The sequence below is a fragment of the Aethalodelphis obliquidens genome, unplaced genomic scaffold (genome assembly GCF_003676395.1).
Source record: "Aethalodelphis obliquidens isolate GAN/ISIS:26980383/991018 unplaced genomic scaffold, ASM367639v1 scaffold21, whole genome shotgun sequence".
Classification (NCBI taxonomy): Eukaryota; Metazoa; Chordata; class Mammalia; order Artiodactyla; family Delphinidae; genus Aethalodelphis; species Aethalodelphis obliquidens.
The window spans coordinates 14,586,140-14,607,309 of NW_020837965.1; the positions used below are offsets into that span (position 1 = coordinate 14,586,140).

The window sequence follows — 21,170 nt, forward strand, 5'->3', positions numbered from 1 at the left end:
AGCCCTACAGTCAAGAATGAGTGAAAAATCCCCAGTTAACTGACAATGAAATCCCAAACAGAAACGAGAATGCCTGCATCCGATGATGATATTGAAGATGCCCATCCCCACAACCTAAAACTTAGATGGAACTCCAAAAGAAATTAGGAAAACCCCCAATGAACTAGAATTCCTTTTCTGCTATGTCAGAAGCATGGAAACTCAAGAAAGGAACTGAATAAAGAAAGACACATTTCTTGTACCCTGAAATCAATACCTATGATATTGTCTATTTGGGAAAGGAAGACATTTCCATAAGAAGAGAAGCATTGACACTGGCTAGTAGATACAGAGAGTAAACAAGCTGTGTAGCAGACACTTTCTATAGCAGCTCAAGGCCTTTGAAGCCTGTGGAGGTGGAGAGGATATCACGAATGGCCAGTGACTCTTGAATATTAACTGACCATGCTGGTTAAGGCGGGGGTCCCCAATCCCCGGGCTGCGGACCCATAGTGGTCCTCGGCCTGTTAGGAATCAGGCCGCACAGCAGGAAATGAGTGGCAGCTGCTGCTCCCCATTGCTCCCCATCTATCACATTACTGCCTGAACCATCCCCTCCCCATCTGTGGAAAAACTGTTTTCCACAAAACCGGTCCCTGGTGCCAAAAAGTTTGGGGACCACTGGGTTAAGGTGAGGCACTGTGCCTAACAAGCTGGGTGCTATAATAAGCAAACCCCAAATTTATTTATTTTTCATTAATTTTTATTGGAGTATAGTTGCTTTAAAATGTTGTGTTAGTTTCTTCTGTGCAGCAAAGTGAATCAGTTATACATATACATATATCCACTCTTTTTTATATTTCCTTCCCATTTAGGTCACCACAGAGCACTGAGTAGAGTTCCCTGTGCTATACAGTATGTTCTCCTTAGTTATCTATTTTACACATAGTAGTGTATATATGTCAATCCCAATCTCCCAATTCATCCCACCTCCCCTTCCCCCCTTTGTAACTGTAAGTTTTTTCTCTACATCTGTGACTCTATTTCTGCTTTGCAAATAAGTTCATCTGTACCATTTTTCTAGATTCCACATATAAGCGATGTTATATGATATTTGTTTTTCTCTTTCTGACTTACTTCACCCTGTATGACAATCTCTAGGTCCATCCACATCTCTGCAAATAGCACTCTTTTGTTCCTTTTTACAGCTGAGTAATATTCCACTTATATATTACCACATCTTCTTTACCCATTCCTCTGTCAATGAACATTCAGGCTGCTTCCACGTCCTGGCTATTGTAAATAGGTGCATGCATCCTTTGGAATTCTGAGCAAACCTCAAATTTAGAAGTTTAACCACAATAGTTGACTCCTTGCATGTGTAACAGTTTGACAGTGGTGATCCTGGTTGCTTCCTCCACACAGTCATTCAGGGACCCAGGATGCTAGGTCTCCCCAGCGCAAGGTGGAACATTGTAACAACAATACAGAGAATTCCTAATGAAAGGAATCATCATAGTTCCCATTCATCGAGTGCTTCCTGAGGGCCAGGCACTGTGCTGAGACTCACCATTCCGTCCTCACAACAACACTCTGTGAAGAAGCCAGGGCTTGGAAAGGCTCACGCCCAATTTTGCCCAACCACAAGCCAGATTCTTAATCATTCCACTCCACATCAGCTTCTTGATTTATGCTGATACTGCATTCCTGAGGAGTGACAGTTAATTCAAAAGCATGTAGAGCAAAAATGAATTTTCTCACCAGAAATGAAGGGAAAGAAATGCAAGAGAAATGCTCTAGTAGACTGCAAAAGATTCCAGTCATGTAAATGTTTTTGCTATATTGCATTAATATGAACAGTAAATAAGCAGTTTATGGGGAAGGTTGAATATATTAAAATTTATTCATGGAATAACAAGAAAAAAATAGCCACTGACTAATGGAGAACTGGCCAATATAGCCTGCAAATGTGAGTATGCAAGTCTCCATTTGCTACATTATGAGAATTTTAATGTGCGAAGTCTCTCATCACATTACTGGTGTTCCCAGCCAAACAATCCTGTTACTCTTGGTGGCCCTGCTTACATTTTTTCTTAGCGTTTTCATCAGAGAGAAGCATACAGCCAAAGCCTATGACAATACTAATTAATAATAATAATAGTCAAGAGCAAACACTCACTGAGCACGATGTGCAGACACTATGCTAAACACATGCATTGATTCATTTAGCCTTCATGTTCACCCACTAGGATAGGTTCTTTTATTATCTCCATTTTACAGATGAGAACACTGAGGCACTGGGAGATTAACTTCCTATGATGGTTGCTTTTATGTGTCAACTTGGCTGGGCCATGGTGCCCAGATATTTGGTCAAACATTATTCTGGATGTTTCTATGAGAGTGTTTTTGGATGAGATTTACATTTAAAGCAGTGGACTTTGAGCCAAGCAGATTGCCCTCAATAATGCTGGGCGGGCCTCATCCAATCAGCTGAAGGCCTGAAAAGAACGAAAAGCTAACCTCTCTCTAAGCAAGAAGAAATTCTACCAGCAGACTGCCTGTGGACTCCATCTGCAGCACTGGCCCTTCCTGGTTCACTAACAGACTGCCTTTGGATTTGAAGTGCAACTCTTACCTGTGTCTCCAGCCTGTTGGCCTCCCCCATCAGATTCTGGACTTGCCAACCCTCCACAATCACATAAGTCAATTGCTTAAAATAAATCTCTTTCTACATATGTATCACATCCTACTGGTTCTGTTTCTCTGGAGAACCCCAGCTAATACACTTGCCTAAAGTTATATACCCAGTAAATGGCAGAACTGGCTTTCAATCCTGCAGTCTGGTGCCGAAATCCATAGTCTTGATGGGAACTGTCCTGTTAGCCCTTGTCAGTGCACCTGGTAACCTCTATTCTTATGTTAGTAGCTTTTTCCCCACTTCTTCAAATTAAATGACCATATTGGTTAAGATAATGCAAATTGCCTAAGAAGCTAGCTGCCGTAATAAACAAATTCCAAATTTCAGAGGCCAACCACAATATACATTTGCTTCTTACATCTACCTGTAGCCATTTGACAGGGGCCATCCTGGTTGCTAGGTGACCTTCCTTCACACACTCATTCAAGGGACCCAGCGGCTTGAGGCTCTGCCATCTTCACCAGGTAGGGTCCAAGGTCACCCTGGGGCTTGACTCCACTCCAGCTAGCCAGAAGGGGAAAGGAACATGGTAGATCATGCATGAGAATTTTTATAATCACTATTGCTAAGGAATTTTTTGTTAAAACAATTTGGCAAGCAGTTTAAATTGTGTTATTCTGAAATTATTTTATGTGCATGTGTGTTGCTCATTCATTGTTCTTTTTTTTTTTGCGGTACGCGGGCCTCTCACTGTTGTGGCCTCTCCCGTTGCAGAGCATAGGCTCCGGACGCGCAGGCTTAGTGGCCATGGCTCACGGGCCCAGCCACTCCGCGGCATGTGGGATCTTCCCGGACCGGGACATGAACCCGTGTCCCCTGCATCGGCAGGCGGACCCTCAACCACTGCGCCACCAGGGAAGGCCCATTTTCTTTTTTTCTTTTTTATTGTTCATTTTAAAGAATGTAATTCTTTAAGATGACATTTAAAAGCACATTTTAAAATTGCTCATTTTATTTCAAACTCCTTAACAGGGTGTAAAATGAGAGGTGGGTGCATTTCTTAATGAATCAACCAAATTGACTAGAAGTGTTGTTTATATAGAGGATATTATGAGAGAAGGTTGCAGGTAAAGTTGGGACAAGATTATGGAGGGCCTTGAATGCCAGGCTAAGCGGCTTGGACCTTTTCCTTTGAGAGATCTCAAATTCTTGCTCTTTCTCCTCTGAACTAACAGCCCTTATTCTCTACACTAACTAATCATAGGTGATGTTCACCACCACACTTGAGTGTGATAATATTTACCTCATCATTTGTTTGTTTCTCATTGCCTCTCCTCCCTCCACACCCATTGCCTGGATAAACTGTATGCATCTCAAGGGCAGGACCGTGACTTACACTCTTATTAATGCTGCACAAGCCTAGCAGAGCATCTCATATGTGAAGTTAAGGACTACATTCTGTTGAAATTCAAGAGATGTCCCTGCACCTTCAAATATCCCACAAATTGGTGAATGTAACTATGCATCTAATTTTCTCCCAAAATGCAATATATTCTAACTGAAAAATATGAATGATGTCTTGAGGCTTCTGATGACTTTATAAACTACCACGTTCCGGTTGGGGCTCTCACCAAAATGACTTACCCAATTATGCTCCCTGGCTCGGGGATTGCATCCTTTAACTGTTTTCACATCATAAAGCCAAGCTGCCGTCACATTTGGCATTCTCTTCTTTGAAATGTCTATTATTAGGTGGGGAATCTCTATTTCTCAGGCCTCTTTATTTTCCTTTCACTTCTATCACTAAGACTAGCAGTCAGCTGATATTTTTTTAGCACTTTTTTGGGGGAGCAAAGCATTTAAAAAAAAATTACATCAAAAATTTATTGCATAAGGAATGACCAGTAGAGAACAAAATCCTATTTGTGCTGGTAGTCAGCTAGGATCACTCACTAGCTGAGAAACTCGCTCCCACCCACGAGCCTGGGACTCAAATTCATGGCTCAGCAAAATTATACATGACCGTACCTCATGGATCTGGGATTTACAAATAATCAAAACCACGTGTGCTGACTCTAGAGATGGTAAGTATCTAGGATATAATAGCAAATGTGACAATAGCATTGATACCACTAGTTACCAAGCTGTGTGACTGTGTGTGTGTCAAACTGGATATGTGTCTGTATGAATACATTTGCATACAAACGTGAGTGTGGGCATGTGTGTATTTTCAAGTTCTTCATTGCTACATAACAAGCTACCTCAAACAGTGGCTTGAAACAATAACCATGGTTTCTTCACCCACTCAGTTCTGGGACTGACTGAGCTCAGCTGGGTGATTCTCACTTGGGGTGGCTCCACAGCTGCAATTAGCCTGTGAGTGGAGCTGAAATCATCTCAAAGACCTCTTCACACACATATCTGGGGCTTGGACTGGGAAAACCCAAAAGATCTGGGAGTTAGGGCTGGAAGATAGGCAGCTCCTTGGGCATCTCTATTTATATTTGGTTTCTCCACGTGGTCATTCTAGTATGGTGGCCTCAGTGTAGCTGGACTTTTACATGGCAGCTCAGCACTCCAAAAGCATGGGTTGAAGGAGAGAGAGACAGAGACAGAAACAGAGAGAAACTGTAGCAAGATGGGTGCTATGCTCTTACAGAATCCCATGCACATAATCATGTACGTCTTATTGCCTTTGCCACCTTCCATTGATTAGGAGCTTGTCACAAGCTCCGCCCACACTTGTGGGGAGGGGAGTGACACAAAGGTATGAATACCAGGAGGGAGGGATCATGGGGTCCCCCTAAAGGCTGTCTGCCACATGTAATGAAATTAAGCAGTGTGTTCCAAATCACATAGCTAGTAAGCCCCACACATAGGATTTGACCCCCGGTGGTCTGATTCCAGAGTCCCCATTCTCAATTATCATACTAGAGGGACATGTGGTGTGAGTGCATATTTTCAGCTGTCATAATCCTCTTTTTAAATGAATACATTCTCCTGTGCATCCTCAGTTAGTCAGAAACTAAGCTGACAGAATCATGCTTCTGAGTCTGCAAAGTTGAAGACCAGCCCCCAGGACAGGACATGGTAACTTCATGCAGGTAATGCCACACCCATCAATGAGGCTTCCTTGCTGATACCTTCAGGTCATAACTATATACCTAATATATTTGTATAAACAGAGGAAGATAGCTTGTCAGAAGACCATACATTTCCTTGGAACATCTTCAGGCCAGATGGCACGTGGGCAGGAACAAACAGCTAATGTTGCAATGGAAGCAACTGGGGGAAAGTCCTGTAGATGCTGGGCCTTCAGCCTTGGGAAGGACTCCAGCAGCAGCTGATTCTCTACCATACAACGGGCTGAAAAAAACACATCTCTGTAAAAATAAAGAAAAGCCTAACTGAGTGCAGCTGCCATCCTCCCAATAATTAGATTCGGAGGATTATGCTGAGATGAATGGAAGATATCATATGGTCACTGCTAGAAATATTTGCCATCTTTGTCTAACTGCACTACCAGATACTAGAGTTCTTAGCAGACCCACATATGTTTGTTTTTAATTAAAATGTGCTGAATGAACCGTTAGCTACACTGAAATAATGAAGAAAAGCAACACAAGACAAATCGGCTAATTGACAACTCCAAACATTCTATTTTATACCCTTCAGTTATGTTAATGGAGAGTTCCAATATGTTCTAGTTGAAATAATAATTACACAGCACAGTTACATAATAACCTAACAGGTAGATAAAAATGTTATAAATAACTACAGCAGCAAAACCCACAAATGGGTCAAAGGATCACAAATTCGTTTACTCAAGTCTTTCTTCCAACAAGTACATATTGAGTGCATACTGCTTATTATGTGTCAGGCTCTCATAGGTTAACGCTTATGATGAAATATTCCTAGTGTTTTCAAATACACATTTTTGTTTAAGACAGCACGTTCTGTGCGTATCGAGGTGCTACTCAGGGTACCTCTCCAACCACATGACGAAACAAAACAGCAAGCAACTCTTGAAAAGGAGAGACCATAATTTTAAGACATTTCAAAAGCTAGTTTATATGAAGGCAGAGAATCTGGCCAAGATCTTGACAAATTACATTTTATTCAGTGCACAAGAAACTAGCACAGCTGCCTGAAGGAAAATGTGTCCCAGGATAGTGTACACAGAGCAAGGCCAAAGGGCAGCCGTATTCCAAGTAGACCGTAAACAGGGGACTGATCGGAAGCCTTTCCAAAGATCATGGCAGAATTTCAGCTGTGCGATAACCAGAATTCTGGCCAAAATTGGGAGTGATGGAAACCGTCACATATCTTTGGATATTTTGTGGAGATTAATCCCTTGGCTGGGTCGTCTCTGATGAACGAAGGAGAATATTTCAGAGTCAGTCACAGAACACTCTTGCTCTTAACTGGAGGGGCAGGATATCAATGAGGTAAATTAACTCCAGGGCATTTAGAGTTTATTTACAACTAAACTGCAAAGCCGCCATCTCATCCATATTCTATCAGAGAAAATCATGGCTCATCCAAGACAAGATATGAGCCAAATCTGGGGCGAGGCGAAGGGTGACATCATCTGAAAGGGCTGGAAATGAAGTGCAAATTTGAATATCATCTGTATATAAGTGATAATTAAAGCTGTGAGACGCGATGTGCGCCAACAGAGAAAGTTAATACAAATGAGGAAAACAGTGTCCCAAGCTACGTGGTACTTCTGAAATGGAGACTTTTAAAAAAATAAGGTAGTGGGGACAAGATTTTCTTTCCTCTTGAATGATCTCAAGACAAATGCAGGTCACTCGTGAGAAAGACGCTCACCTACTTGCAGAGAGTCACTCAATCACTTGATAAAGTAGAGGAGTTTTCCTGTAAGATTTACATTCCAAGGAAATAAGTTACTTCATTTAGTTTAAGGAAGACCATTCTCTCCCCCCCAAATAGATCATTTTGGTAAATAATAACAATGAGAATCACCCATTGAAGCTGACATTTGCTTCTCCTTTTCAAGTTCAGTATTATATTTGGGCAGGAAACACAAGTTGCTTTATCTGGGTGTTAGGTGATTTCATTCAGGCAATGAAGAAATAGTTTCTCTTTTCCTAGCTCTGTCTGAACACTGTAACAGTAGCATAACTAAAGGAAATGAAACATGAGTCAAATGGAATGGAGACTAGTTCATAAGGAATTATTCATTACGAAAATGGCAGCTTTTGCCCTAATCACCCCTCTAGAGATCTATGACTTAGGGCTCTCTTTTTTTCTCTCTCTCGCTCTCTTCTTTTTCTTTTTTTTTGGACTACCAGCTCTCCAGGTCATAGTATCTTCCAAACAACCTGTTCCTCAGTAGCATGGGCTGAGTGTGGAGTGACCCTTACCCTGAGTAATGGGTGTTATGGGCTGAATTCCATCCCCCCACAATTCCTATGTTAAAGTCCTAACTCCCAGTACCTCAGAACAGGACTGTACCTGAAGACAGGGTCTTTAAAGAGGTAATTAACTAAAATGAGGTCATCAGGGTGGGCTGTAATCCAATATATGAATGGTATCCTTATAAGAAGAGGAAATTTGGACACAGACACACACATAAGGATGACCATGTGAAGACACAGGGAGAAGGCGGCCATCTACAAGCCAAGGAGAGAGGCCTCAGAGGAAACCAACCCTGCCGACACCCTGACTTCAGACTTCTAGTCTCCAGAGTTGTGAGAAAATACATTTCTGTTGTTTAAGCCCCCCAGACCGTGGTGCTTTGTGATGGCAGCCTGAGCTGACCAGTACAATGGGACAAAAGAAGTAGGGCCAAGGATACGATGTATTTTCCATGGAAGAGCCTTACCCTGAACCTTTTCTCTCATTCTAATAGACCTACCTCATAGACTTGTTTGTTCTGCCATCATGAGCAACAACAAAAACAAAATTTATTTTACTTCTCTGAGCTTGAGTCTCCTCATTTCAAAACTGGGATGAAAAGTCTCAAATTATTGCTCTGGAAGTAGATTTTCTTTTTTTTTTCTTTATACATTTATTTATTTTTGGCTGCGTTGGGGCTTTGTTGCTGTGTGCAGGTTTTCTCTAGTTGCAGTGAGCGGGGGCTACTCTTCGTTGCAGTGCGTGGGCTTCTCATTGTGGTGGCTTCTCTTGTTGCGGAGCATGGGTTCTAGGCACGCAGGCTTCAGTAGTTGTGGCGTGTAGGCTCAGTAGTTGTGGCTCACAGGCTCAGTTGCTCCGCGGCATGTGGGATCTTCCCGGACCAGGGCTCGAACCCATGTCCCCTGCATTGGCAGGTGGATTCTTAACCACTGTGCCACCAGGGAAGTCCCCTAGATTTTCAACAAATTAACACGAACTTGTCTCTTTCCCCTCTTCCATTCCCTATACAGTCATAAAATACTATGGCTTCCCAAATATTTTTTTCATCAAAATATCCTATTAAGGTTTGAATTTAGTCTGGTTTAATCACTCACTATGTGACTTTGGATAAGTTACTGAAACTTACGGATCCTCATAACCTGCTTCACAAGGTTATGAAAATAAAAATTCAAGTGACAATTATTTAAGGCTTCTTAGCGGAGTTCCTGGTACATGGTAGGAGTTCCGTGAAGGTTGCTTTCCTCCTTCTAAAAGCATGAGCCCGGCTTCCCTGGTGGCGCAGTGGTTGAGGGTCCACCTGCCGATGCAGGGGACACGGGTTCGTGCTGCGGTCCGTGAAGATCCCACATGCCGTGGAGTGGCTGGGTCCGTGAGCCATGGCCGCTGAGCCTGCGCGTCCGGAGCCTGTGCTCCGCAACAGGAGAGGCCACAACAGTGAGAGGCCCACGTACCGCAAAAAAAAAGCATGAGCCTGTTATCCACCAGCAGAGAAATGTTTATTGCATTTCATTGATATTATACTTGTTTTATTTATTTATGCCCCTCTTCACTCTAAAAGGAATTTATCACTTCAGGAAAATATCTCCAGGATAAATTAGCCTTCATAAGGGAAAAATAGTATGGGGTGGTAGACAAGGCCATGGACCACATTTTTATAATGAACTCAGAAGGAAGTTCAGAGGGCTGATCCTTAAAGCATCCTGTAGTTGCATGACCTCAAAATGCAGTGGGAAGGAGTAATGCTTTGCTAGGAAGGTAGAGGTGAAATGAAGTCTTGCTTTGCAGCTCCTTTATGGTTGGACTTCACCCCAAAATAAAGGTAAAGTATCTTTAGGAATGGATGAGTTGGTCTTCCCTTTTGCTTTTTTAACCTCTTTAAAAATTTAAATATATAAAAACTACAAAGAATATAACAACCAAACTCCCATATTATACTACCTAGAATTAGAAACCATTCACATCTCACCATATTTGCTTCCAATATTTTTTATTTTTTTTTAATCGGGATAGAGTTGCTTTACAATGTTGTGTTAGTTTGTGCCATACAGCAAAGTGAATCAGCTACATGTATACATATATCCCCTCCTTTTTGGATTTCCTTCCCATTTAGGTCCCCACAGAGCATTGAATACAGTTCCCTGTGCTATACAGCAGGTTCTCATTAGTTATCTATTTTATACATATTAGTGAACATATGGCAATCCCTATCTCCCAGTTCATCCTACCCCCTTTTCCCCCCTTGGTGTCCATACATTTGCTCTCTATGTCCACTTCCAATATTTTTTAAAGAAATAAAGTACTACATATAGCTAAAGTCACGTTTAACCAACTGATATGGAGGCAACCTCCAGTGCCTTTGAACTGATCCTTCCAGAACACTGAAATGTTTATACATATACAAAAGTTATTTGTGTAGGTCTGTGTGTGTGTTTCATGCCCATAGTGGTGAGTGGTAGCATATGGTACATACTATTTTGCTAATCAACATAGATTTTGCAACTATTTTTCAACTCCACATTGTTTTCTGAGTTGAAGCTGCACTGTTAGATGCGTATCTCACCCATTCCTCATGGGGGCTGTTTTATGGGATGTATTGTGTGCCCCCAAAACTCGTATGTTAAGTCCTAACCCTCAGTGCCTCAGAATGTGACTATTTGGACATAGGGTCTTTAAAGAGATAATTAGGTTAAAATGGGGCCATTGGGGTGGGCCCTGATCTAATATGATTAGCCCTTATGGAAGAGGAGATTAGGACACAGACACACAGAAAGAAGACCATGTGAGAACACAGAGTGAATACAGCCATTTGTAAGCCAAGGAGAGAGGCCTCAGAAGAAACCAACCCTGCTGACACCTGGGTCTCAGACTTCTAGGCTCCAGAGTTGTGAGAAAATAGATTTCTGCTTTCTGCTTAAGCCACCTGATCTGTGGTACTCTGTCATGGCAGCCCGAGCAAACTAATACAGGCAGCGAAGTATTGCACAGAATACACAGCCTACAGTGTTTTTAGCCATTCCCCCACTGGTGGACATTTAGATGGAAAAGCATAAATATGCATCCTTGAACATGGCTCCTTGTGCAGGAGTATCTCTAGATAATACCTAGAAAGGAAATTGCTGGGTTATACAGGAGGCACATTTGCAAACTTTCAAGATGCTGTCACATTGCTCTCTGAAGCATGTGTCAATTTACACTTGCACTGACAGTGAATGAGAGGACCAGTTAATTCCCTCACATCTTAGCCAACATTTAGTATCCTCAGACTTAAAAATTTTGTGCCAATATGACTGGCAAAAAAAGTGTTTTCTTAATTGCACTTCCCTAATTATATATGAAGTTGACTATCTTTTCATACATGCATTGCCCATTCTTATTTCTTCTTCTATAAATTCTCAGCTCATATCCTTTGCATGTTTTCACTTTGGGTTGTATGTCTTTTTCTACCTGACTTGTGGGAATTATATACATTTTAGATAATAATCCTCTGTCTGCTAGCTGTTCTATAAATCCTTCTCCCAGGCTACCACTTGTCTTTTAATCTTGTTCATGGTGTTATTATTTATTTATTTATATTTTGCGGTACGCGGGCCTCTCCCTGTTGTGGCCTCTCCCGTTGCGGAGCACAGGCTCCGGACGCGCAGGCTCAGCGGCCATGGCTCACGGGCCTAGCTGCTCCGCGGCATGTGGGATCTTCCCGGACCGGGGCACGAACCCGTGTCCCCTGCATCGGCAGGCGGACAGTCAACCACTGCACCACCAGGGAAGCCCCCCATGGTGTTATTTTGGCAAAAGTTTTCTAATTAGGTGTAATCAGGTGTACCTCTATTTATACTTTGTCTTTTCTGTGTCATCTAAAAAAAACAAACAAACCTTTCCTCTCCCAAATTCATAATTTATTTTCTCACAATTCTGGTTTTTTCTTATGTTTTCTTCTAATAGTTCTAGAGCATTTCCACCATGTTTAGATCTTCAGTACATCTTTATTTCTGTGATTGGGATAGGTAGGACTTTCTAATTATTTCCCCTTTGAGAGTCAACTGTCCCAACACCATCTACTGAAACAGCAGATACTTACTCTAAAAAAAAGTCTCAGTAAAGCACCCACAGACCGTCTCATTTTGAGTAGCGTAATTTTCTGATAACTCCTCCAAAATGTATTAGGAGGAAAATGTGCCCCTAGGTAAGTAAATAAGCTGACCTAAATGGGTATTTGGATATGAGCCAAGCAAATGCTAGAAGTTGTCTGCCAAAAATGGTTTTGATGTTGGAAGGGTTGATGTCAAGCCCTTCTTCCTGACAGTCACTGGATAGTGGGACCAGGTGTCTCTCCGAGGCCATTCCGAGTGTGCAATGATTAAACCATCAGTGGCATTTAGAAGGCTTGCCCTTCCATTGTCCCTGGCAAGGGGAGGTGCCTCCTGCCCACCAGAGCAGTGACCCCTGCATGGAAATCTCTGGAAGGACATGCTGAAGCCAGCTACAGTATTGTCTCTGGAGATGGGGGATGCGTGTTTGTGGGGAGGCTGATTTTTTGACTGAATTCCCGCCTTTTTCTTTTGGACCATATGCATGTATTACCCACTCAAAATAAGAATTTCTTTTTAAAGCTAAAAAAGAAAAAAAGGCAATATGTCACTAAGACACTAAGTAAAACCAAGAGAAAACATCCCTGTGCTATTCTGTCTAAAAAAAAGAAACACAGATTGATGAGAATTTTGGAGAGAAGTAATTCAAATAGAAATTACACTTCACCTTAATTATTTGAATAATTTAGACCATTGGTTTTCAGATATTTCTTAGCCACAAAAACCTTTGTTCAAACTAGACCTTTCTCGGGACTTCCTTGGTGGTCCAGTGGTTAAGAGTCTGCCTTCCAGTGCAGGGGATGCGGGTTCGATCCCTGGTTGGGGAACTAAGATCCCACATGCCGCGGGGCAACTAAGTCTGTGTGCCACAACTACAGAGCCCACGCACCACAGCTAGAGAGAAGCTCGCGTGCCACAACGAAGACCTAACGCAGCCAAAAACAAACAAAAACAAAAAAAAGCCAACTAGACCTTTCTCAGAAGACCAATATATAAAATTGATGAAAATAAAGCAGTCTTGTTTAAAATGAGGATCCCCACTGAGGGTCTTTGAGGGGGCTCTGTGGGCCGCCCCCCCCCCCAGGGCTCTTTAGAGTACCCTGAAAAGCCTCCTTTAAAGTCAAGGCATTTGAGAATTAGAGATAAGTTATATAATTCTCTTTTTCACTTTCTTCGTGTAGTAATTCTATTTCGTCTCTAAAATTCACAGTGTTATGTGTTCGTAATTCTGTAAACATTTCTTGAGTACATCTACTGTTTTCCAGGCCCTGGGATAGGCACCCAGGAAGAGGAGGTGGCATGGAGATGGTGAGGCCTGAGAAAAAATTTGAAGTGTGAGGAGGAGACAGCTGAAAGCCAGGGAGGGCATACCAGCCCCAGGAGACTGCAGGGGAAAGCAGCAAGGAAGCAGGCTGGCAGATTAGAGGCGTGGCGGGGCGGCACAGCGTGGGGAGATGCACAGGGCATTTGTTGGTGGTGGCAGGTGCTGAAACTGGAGAGGCAGGGAGGACTGAGTTACTATGTGCCTGGCGGACCTTTCTAAGTTTGGACTTGGAAGGCCACGAGGAAGCGATTGAAGGGTTTTAAGCAGGAGATTGACACAGTCATATTTGTGCTTTGGAAGGATCACTCTGGCCCAAGTGAGCATTGAAAGGGCACGTGATTAAGGCAGGGAGACTGGGTAGGAGATCGTTGCAGATATCCAGTGAAGAGATGCTGTTGGACTGACCTGAAGCCGAGTTACAGAGATGAAACAGAAGGGGGCTGACTAAGAAAAGATGAGTTGGATGTTGTACAGAGGAGGAAAACAGAAGTGCCTAGAGGATTCCTGGAGTTTGTGTTTGTATAACCGAAATGGGTTGGACAACCAGTGCCATTCAACACAGCAAGAGAGATGGGAGAAAGGATGATGAGTTCCAATGGGGGTGGGTCTTGTTTGAAGTACCTGTGAGATATCAAAGTGGAGATGCCCAGTAGGCAACCAGATATCCAGTCCTGAAGTTCAGAGGAGACATCTGGGATGGAGGGGACAACTTGGGAGCCACCCTGAGCACGACGATAATGGTAGGTCAAGAAGGTGGTTAAAATCCTTGAGAGACTGGAAAGAGTACAGAGAGTAGAGTCCCAAGAAGGCAAGGGAAGAGGACCCTAGGAAGTAGACTGAGATGGCTCAGCACAGAGGAAGAGAATCAGGGAGAGTGGGGTTCAAAGAAACAAGGGAGAAAGTTTTGAGATAAGGAGGATTTATGAGGAGGTTCAAATGCTGTGTTGAGAAGAAGAAATGAAAGAATTGTGATGATGAGAGAAGCGTGAGCTGCCTTGAGGTGAACGTGCTCTATGATTCTGGGGAGCCACACACAGAACGACCGGGTGGAGGATTAGCAACTCTAACCACACAGTAGAAACACCTGGGGACTTTTTTTTAAAATAAATCCTGGGTCATAGATTTCATTGGTCTGAGGTGGAGCCTGGGCCAGAATACATTTTTAAAGCTCCGCAAGAGAGCCTAGCGTGTGGCCACAGTTGGGAACCACTGTTCCAGTTACGCCCTATTTGAGCCACAGAGGATTGAAACAGGCTCCTCTGGGAGAGGTCAGATGACTTGCACGTTGATCTGTGTTGTTGGGATGCACAGGAAATGGAGTCCAGCCAATTACAATGCATCTGTGTGGACCCATGTCTTTTTGGTAGGGACAGGTTCTGAAATTGGGGGAATACCATAGATGAATCCTCCATTGCTGGTGAAGGGAATTTTGCTGGCTTTCCCAGAATGTACGAGATCTGTCCCCAGATCAGGCCAAGTTTATACCCACCAAACGTCTTTCTGGTTAATAATTAAGCTTTACCTGGTAATTTAAAGATTACACGTATTTTTCAAAATTTGAAAGGAATGCGTATATAAGGATAAAAAGATACTACAGCAGTAACATTCTTTCCCCTCAGATCATCTCTATCCACAGCTACATCCCAAAGCCAACCACTGGGCCATTTCTGTCTATGTGTCTGGTGGTTACCCCATAACTGTAAATAACATGCTTACCTCTCTCTTTCCTAATTTATTAATGCTGTACCTTACCTATCAATAACAGAAGATGAGAGTTTACTTACTCTGCTTTTACTGCCCCTTCTCCCTTCCAAAGTTTGGTAGTCTCAGTATTATTTTTAATTCTTCTTTGGGTTACTTTCATAAAAGTATACTTTAGTGTATTTAAAATTCTATTTCTCATTCCATGAACTTGACACAGTATTTCTTAACTCCACACAGTGTGAGATGAAGATATCAGCTCCCCCGCTTTCCTCTTTCAACTTCTGTCAGTTTGATCTATGCATTTCCATTGTTCTGATTGACAGCATTACATTCTGTTCTGTAACCATAAGTCCTCTCTGCTTGGTCTGCCGGTTAATTCTGAGTTGAAAACCAAAAAACTGCATTTGAATTATTTGGAGTAGGGCTTCCCTGGTGGCACAGTGGTTAAGAATCTGCCTGCAGGGGACACGGGTTCAAGCCCTGGTTTGGGAAGATCCCACATGCCATGGAGCAACTAAGCCCATGTGCCACAACTACTGAGCCTGCGCTCTAGAGCCCGCGAGCCACAGCTACTGAGCCCACGTTGCACAACTACTGAAGCCCGCGCGCCTAGAGCCCATGCTCCACAACAAGAGAAGCCACACAGCGCAACGAAGAGTAGCCCCCGCTCGCCGCAACTAGAGAAAGCCCGCGCGCAGCAACAAAGACCCAATGCAGCTAAAAATAAATTAAAAAACAAAAGTATTTTGAGTAGGTAGATTCTGTTCCCTGAAGAGCCAAGGACTGTGTCGGCACCACATTTCTTCTTTTTGGGTCCAATGCCACAACTCTTGGGTGACTTAGGGAGAGTGTTCCCAGTAGCTTGTTCTGATTCTCTTTTATTACACTCCATCAATGACTCAAAATCATGGTTCATTTTAGTTTGCCTCTTTTTGGATCATGCTTTTCTTGTATCTCTTTTCCTAAACTTCTCTTTTTTCTTGTTGAGAAAAGAAACATATTCTGTCTTCGTCATGTCACAAACATTTCTGGCATCTTACTCATCCCATCTCTGGAAGAAGAATAATTGAATGCCTTCAATTTTTCTTCTTACAGAGAGATTTCTCGGAGCCCAATTACTTCCTGTTTCAACTTGAACCTGGGAAAAGGGGTGTTAGAGATAAAGAACACAAATATTTTGATCACTGCAAAAGGATGGTCTCATTGTAAACAAATCAATTTGCTGTGTATTCATTAGTCTTGTCTGAATTTAGTTAGTGTGACCTTGTCACGGAGATGCCAATTATCTATGGACACATAAAGAAAATTCAGGTTCTGGGTCTCAGAGATTAAGTATCTGAAAGTAGTCACTCAGCCACCCCAAGAGTCTCACCACCATCAGCCAAAATCCTTCAGTGCACTTGTAGTGGATGCTGTGATGTGTTGCCAAGACGTCCAAAGGACTAAGGCACTCAGCCCCTTGCCTCAATTCAAGACATCTCTGAAGGGCCATCCCACGTTCAGAGTTCCCCATGGGATGGGCTGAGGCCTCTTTTGCAACTGCTTTGAACTTCAACTTCTTTTACTGTCCAATCCTTCCTTCACTCTCCTACAGGTGTTGTTCCCACAAGTGCTCCCCAATAAATATCTGTCTCAAAGTCTGTTTTCTGAGGAACTGAACCTACAATCCTACTTTTCTCTCATACATAAACAAACAATAATATAATAAACAACAAATATAAACAAACAAACAAGAAGGTTAATTTCTTACGGGGATATTGGGTTATTGTGGGAGGGGGTTGTTTTCTAGGCAGGAGATGGGATGAGGGGTGGGATTCAGTTTCAGGAGAGGCAGGAGGGGCTGGGATCCAGGACATCAAGGGATGGGAACAGGAACTAAGCTTCATCAGAGACAGGAAGGGAGGACAGTGAGGTGCTGAAGATGTTTAAAGGGATTGGAATGGGGGAGCAAGTTGAGGACGTGGTAATGATGGTTGTGACTCTGAATTTGCTTGAGGAGAAGAGCACTCTATCTCTAACTTCAGTTCTTCCTCCTATTATACCTGTACCTAGAGACCCTGACCGGAGGCGGAGTGGGGGTGGGGAGATGGGATGGGCGTGGACCTGAACTCCTCCCCCATGATGGTGCCCTGTCTAGATACTGCCAATGCCCTCCCTCAGGAGTCTGGTCCCTCTCTCTGCCGTGCCCTCCATCTCTCCAGACATAGGCCAGGGCCCTCTTTGGATGAAAGAGATCCCCCATTAGATCCCATCAGGGTCCTCTTTGGATGGAAAAGATATACCCACATCCCAGTACCAGGCCATGGATGGGACTTTCAGTATCACTTCCTGCCTGGACCATTGCCTCACCTCCCCCCACCTCCCCATTAAATTGTTCAAATTGTACTTGAACTTGACCTGCTTCTCAGCTTCCCACCAATGATGAGGGTGAACAAAATCTTCTCCTCCCCACAAAGACTGATCTGGTAAAAACGAAATTCTGAGGGAATCCATATTTTTTTCATTCAAAATGAGAACTTGAATCCCAAGGGAAAACGTGCAGCCTTGGAGCTTAGATCACCAGCTTTGAGAGGGGAGGGGCCTCTCAGCTCAGAGAACACGCACCACAGTCTCTGTCCCACCTCTTGCCAGCTGGGTGACTTGGGCCAATAACTTACTGTCTCTGACCCTCAGTTTCCACATCTGTAAAACTGTCATAAGAACAGCAGGTACCACGCGGAGCTTGGAAAAATTTTATGGAAAATTAAATGAGACAACCACGAAGATCTGCTGGCACACTGCCTAGCACATGGTAAGCACAAAGCAAATATTACCTATGATTGTGATTATGATTACTGAATTTTAAATATCAGTAGATTGGCACTGATTTTTAGTTGCTAAAATGCTACTACCCGGGCCTTTGTGAGAAGTAGCTGTACAGAGTCAGCTTTCTGTTTTGTTCTGATATGTTGTCTAATCCCTTGTTTCTCCTTCCCCTTCGAGGTTCCAGCTGTGGAGGTCCCAGTATGCCTTAAATCCGAGGAGGTGTCACGTGTAAATCAAAGTCAAGTCTGTTTCTCTTTGGTAAATACTTACACTGCCCCACGCAAATGCCTGCCTACTCCACGTGGCAGATTCATCTTCGAACCGTCAACTCGGAGACTGGTCTGTCAGCCCGCACACATCCATGGCGTGGATGTCACATCTTGGGTGGTGCTCGAAGGCCTGACCAGGTGGAGAACTTGTCCTTTGGGTTTGACAAGGTTTCATTCTCCCTCTACCTGCTCTTTCTTTCCTACACGTGGATTTCTTTCTGTCATCTTATTTTCTCTTTGTCATCTTTGTTTTCTTTTTCTACACAAGTGTGTGTGTGTGTGTGTGTGCGTGCGCACGTGTGTGTGTGTGTTTACATATTAAATAAGTAACATATGCTTAATTTAGAAAACACAGAAAAGCAAAGAGATGGGGCAAAGTGTAATCCCACCACCTTGGGTGTGTGTCCTTCCAGAACACCCAGACATGCATACAATTTTTGTTTCCAGGAAAATAAAATCATATAGGCTAGACCAATGGTTCTCCATCAGGGAGATTTTTGTCCTCCTCTCAGAGGACATTTGGCAACGTCTGGAGACATTTCAGTTGTCAAAACTGAGGCAAGTGGTGCTACTGGCATCTAGGGTAGAGGCCAAGGATGCCGCTACACATCCTACAACGCACAGGACAGCCCCACAGCAACTGACTGTCTAGCCCCAAAGGTCAAGAGGGCCAAGGTTAAGGGACACTGGTCTGGACCAGGGTTCGGCAGATTAAAGCCCCTGCTGGTTAGCTGCCTGATTTTATAAATAAACTTTTATTGGAACACAAGACGTCCATCCATTTACATGTTTTCTCTGGAGGCTTTTGCCTTAAACAGCAGCTGCGTAGTTGTTACAGGGACTGTGTGGACTGCAAAGCCTAAAATAGATGTGAACCACACATGAAATTTTAAGTTTTTCTGGTATCCAGAGTTTTTTAAAGTACAAAGACAACTCAATAGCAAAAGAAACAACCCGACTAAAAAATGGACCAAGGATCTGAATAGACAGTTTTCCAAAGAAGACATAAAAATGACCAACAGGGACATGAAAATGTGCTCAACGTTAACCATCAGGGAAATGCAAATCAAAACCACAATGAGGTATCACCTCACACCTGTTAGGATAACTATAATGAAAAAGAAAACGTAAGTGTTGGTGAGGGTATGGAGAAAAGGGAAACCTTGTGCCCTGTTAGTGGGCATGAAATTGATGCAGCCACTATGGAAAACAGTACGGAGGTTCCTCAAAAAGTTAAAAATAGAACTACCATATGATCCAGCAATCCCTCTTCTAAACTTATATAATAGGAAATGAAATCATTGGTACTTCAAGGAGATATCTGTGCTCTCACATTCACTGCAGCATTATTCACGATAGCAAAAATATGGAAGCAATCCAAATGTCCATTGACAGATGAATGGATAAAGAAATTGTAGTATATATAGGCAATGGACTATTATCCAGCCTTAAGAAAATGAGACCTTGCCATTTACAACAACATGGATGAACCTGCAAGACATTTTGCTAAGTGAAATAATCCAGACCCCAAAAGAAAAATACTGCACAAACTTATTTATATGCAGAATCTAAAAGAAGTCGAATACATAGATGCAGGGAGTACAACGGTAGTTACCAAGGGTGGGGAGATGGGGGAAATGGGGAGATGTCGGTGAGCGGGTACAAAGTTACAGTTGTGTAGGATGAATGAAGTTAGAGATCTAATGTACAGTATGATGACTATAGTTAATAATGCTGTACTGTGTACTGGAAATTTGTCAAGAGACTAGATTCGTATTTTCATCACACAAAGAAATTATGTGAGGAGATGGATACGTTAATTAGCTTGACTGTAGTAATCATTTCACTCTGTTTATGTGTCAAAACATTATGTTGTGTACCTTAAACATATACAATTGTTCTTTTTAAAAATAAAAGTAAATAAATATTTAAAATGTACCAAGAGGCAGGTGAAATAAATTTGAATAGCATGTCCAAAATATTATCATTTCAACATTGCAGTCAACGTAAAAATTGTTAATGAGATATTCTATATCCTTTTTTTCCACACTAAGCCTTTACTTACAGCACATCTCAATTCAGACTAGTCACATTTCAAGTGCTTATGTGGCTCACGGCGACTGTACCAGACAACACAGGACTGCACTATTACAAGCTACAGCATTTACTTAATATAAAGGTCCTTTCTTGCCCACGCTACATTTTTATATCACTTTTAAATGGCTCAATTTATTTAAAAGATCCCCATCTTTTGGATATTTATATTGCTTCCTAGTTTCATAATTATAAACCATGCTGCCATCAACATTCTTACATTAAAACGTTATACCCCATCTTTAATTATTTCCTTAGGATAAATTCCCACATGTGGGTCAAAGAGCACACATCTGTGCTCAAATTTTTAAGCCTTTTAAAATATATTGTTTAATAATAATACCTCTCCTGACAAGGTTGTTATGAGGATTAAGCGAGCTAGTACATGTAAACCAATTTCATTAATTCAAGTAAGGTTAATAAGACTTCACATAGTAGTGCCTTGCACATAAAAGCATTCTATAAATGTCATCTATTATTATTACCAGTACTACGTCTGAATGCATCTCCAGCACTGTTATACTAATTTATACCCCAGTTAACAATGTCCACGGACGCCTGATTGCAGCGCTCTCTCTCCAATACAATTATATTTATAGCTCTTACAAGTTTCATATGCTTCTTGTTATAGTTGCTTTAATCTGACTGTAGTTCATTAGTTTTCTTAGACTTAATTTTTCTTGGATAGACCTGTCACAACCTCAGTCTATATCCATGTATCTACTGATACTATATAAAATAGTTCAACTATATAGATACACATATAGACATATATCTAGTTGGACAATTTTTCATTGAACTGTGTAGGACAATAAATGACCATTTGTATCAGTCAGCTTTCATTTGGTTATGCTGTTGTAACAAACAACCCTAACATTTCAGGGGCT

The 21,170-nt window shown here is 42.3% G+C and overlaps 1 protein-coding gene across 3 annotated transcripts in view; it reads right to left on the reverse strand.

The window, feature by feature from the left end:
- Nucleotides 1–1,197: 1,197 nt before the first annotated feature.
- EFCAB11 (EF-hand calcium binding domain 11) overlaps nt 1,198–21,170 on the reverse strand; it is a 188,133-nt gene continuing 168,160 nt past the window's right edge. The window contains exon 9 of one of the 3 annotated variants that reach the window (XR_003435604.1): nt 1,198–3,181. Coding sequence is in view for 2 of the 3 variants with exons in the window: in XM_027120299.1 (XP_026976100.1) it covers nt 3,097–3,181 (85 nt within the window). In the remaining variant the exon portion in view is untranslated. Of the gene's footprint in view, nt 3,182–6,432; nt 7,499–21,170 lie in introns of those variants that run through there. The other 2 variants (XM_027120299.1, XM_027120301.1) reach the window with 2 other exon arrangements.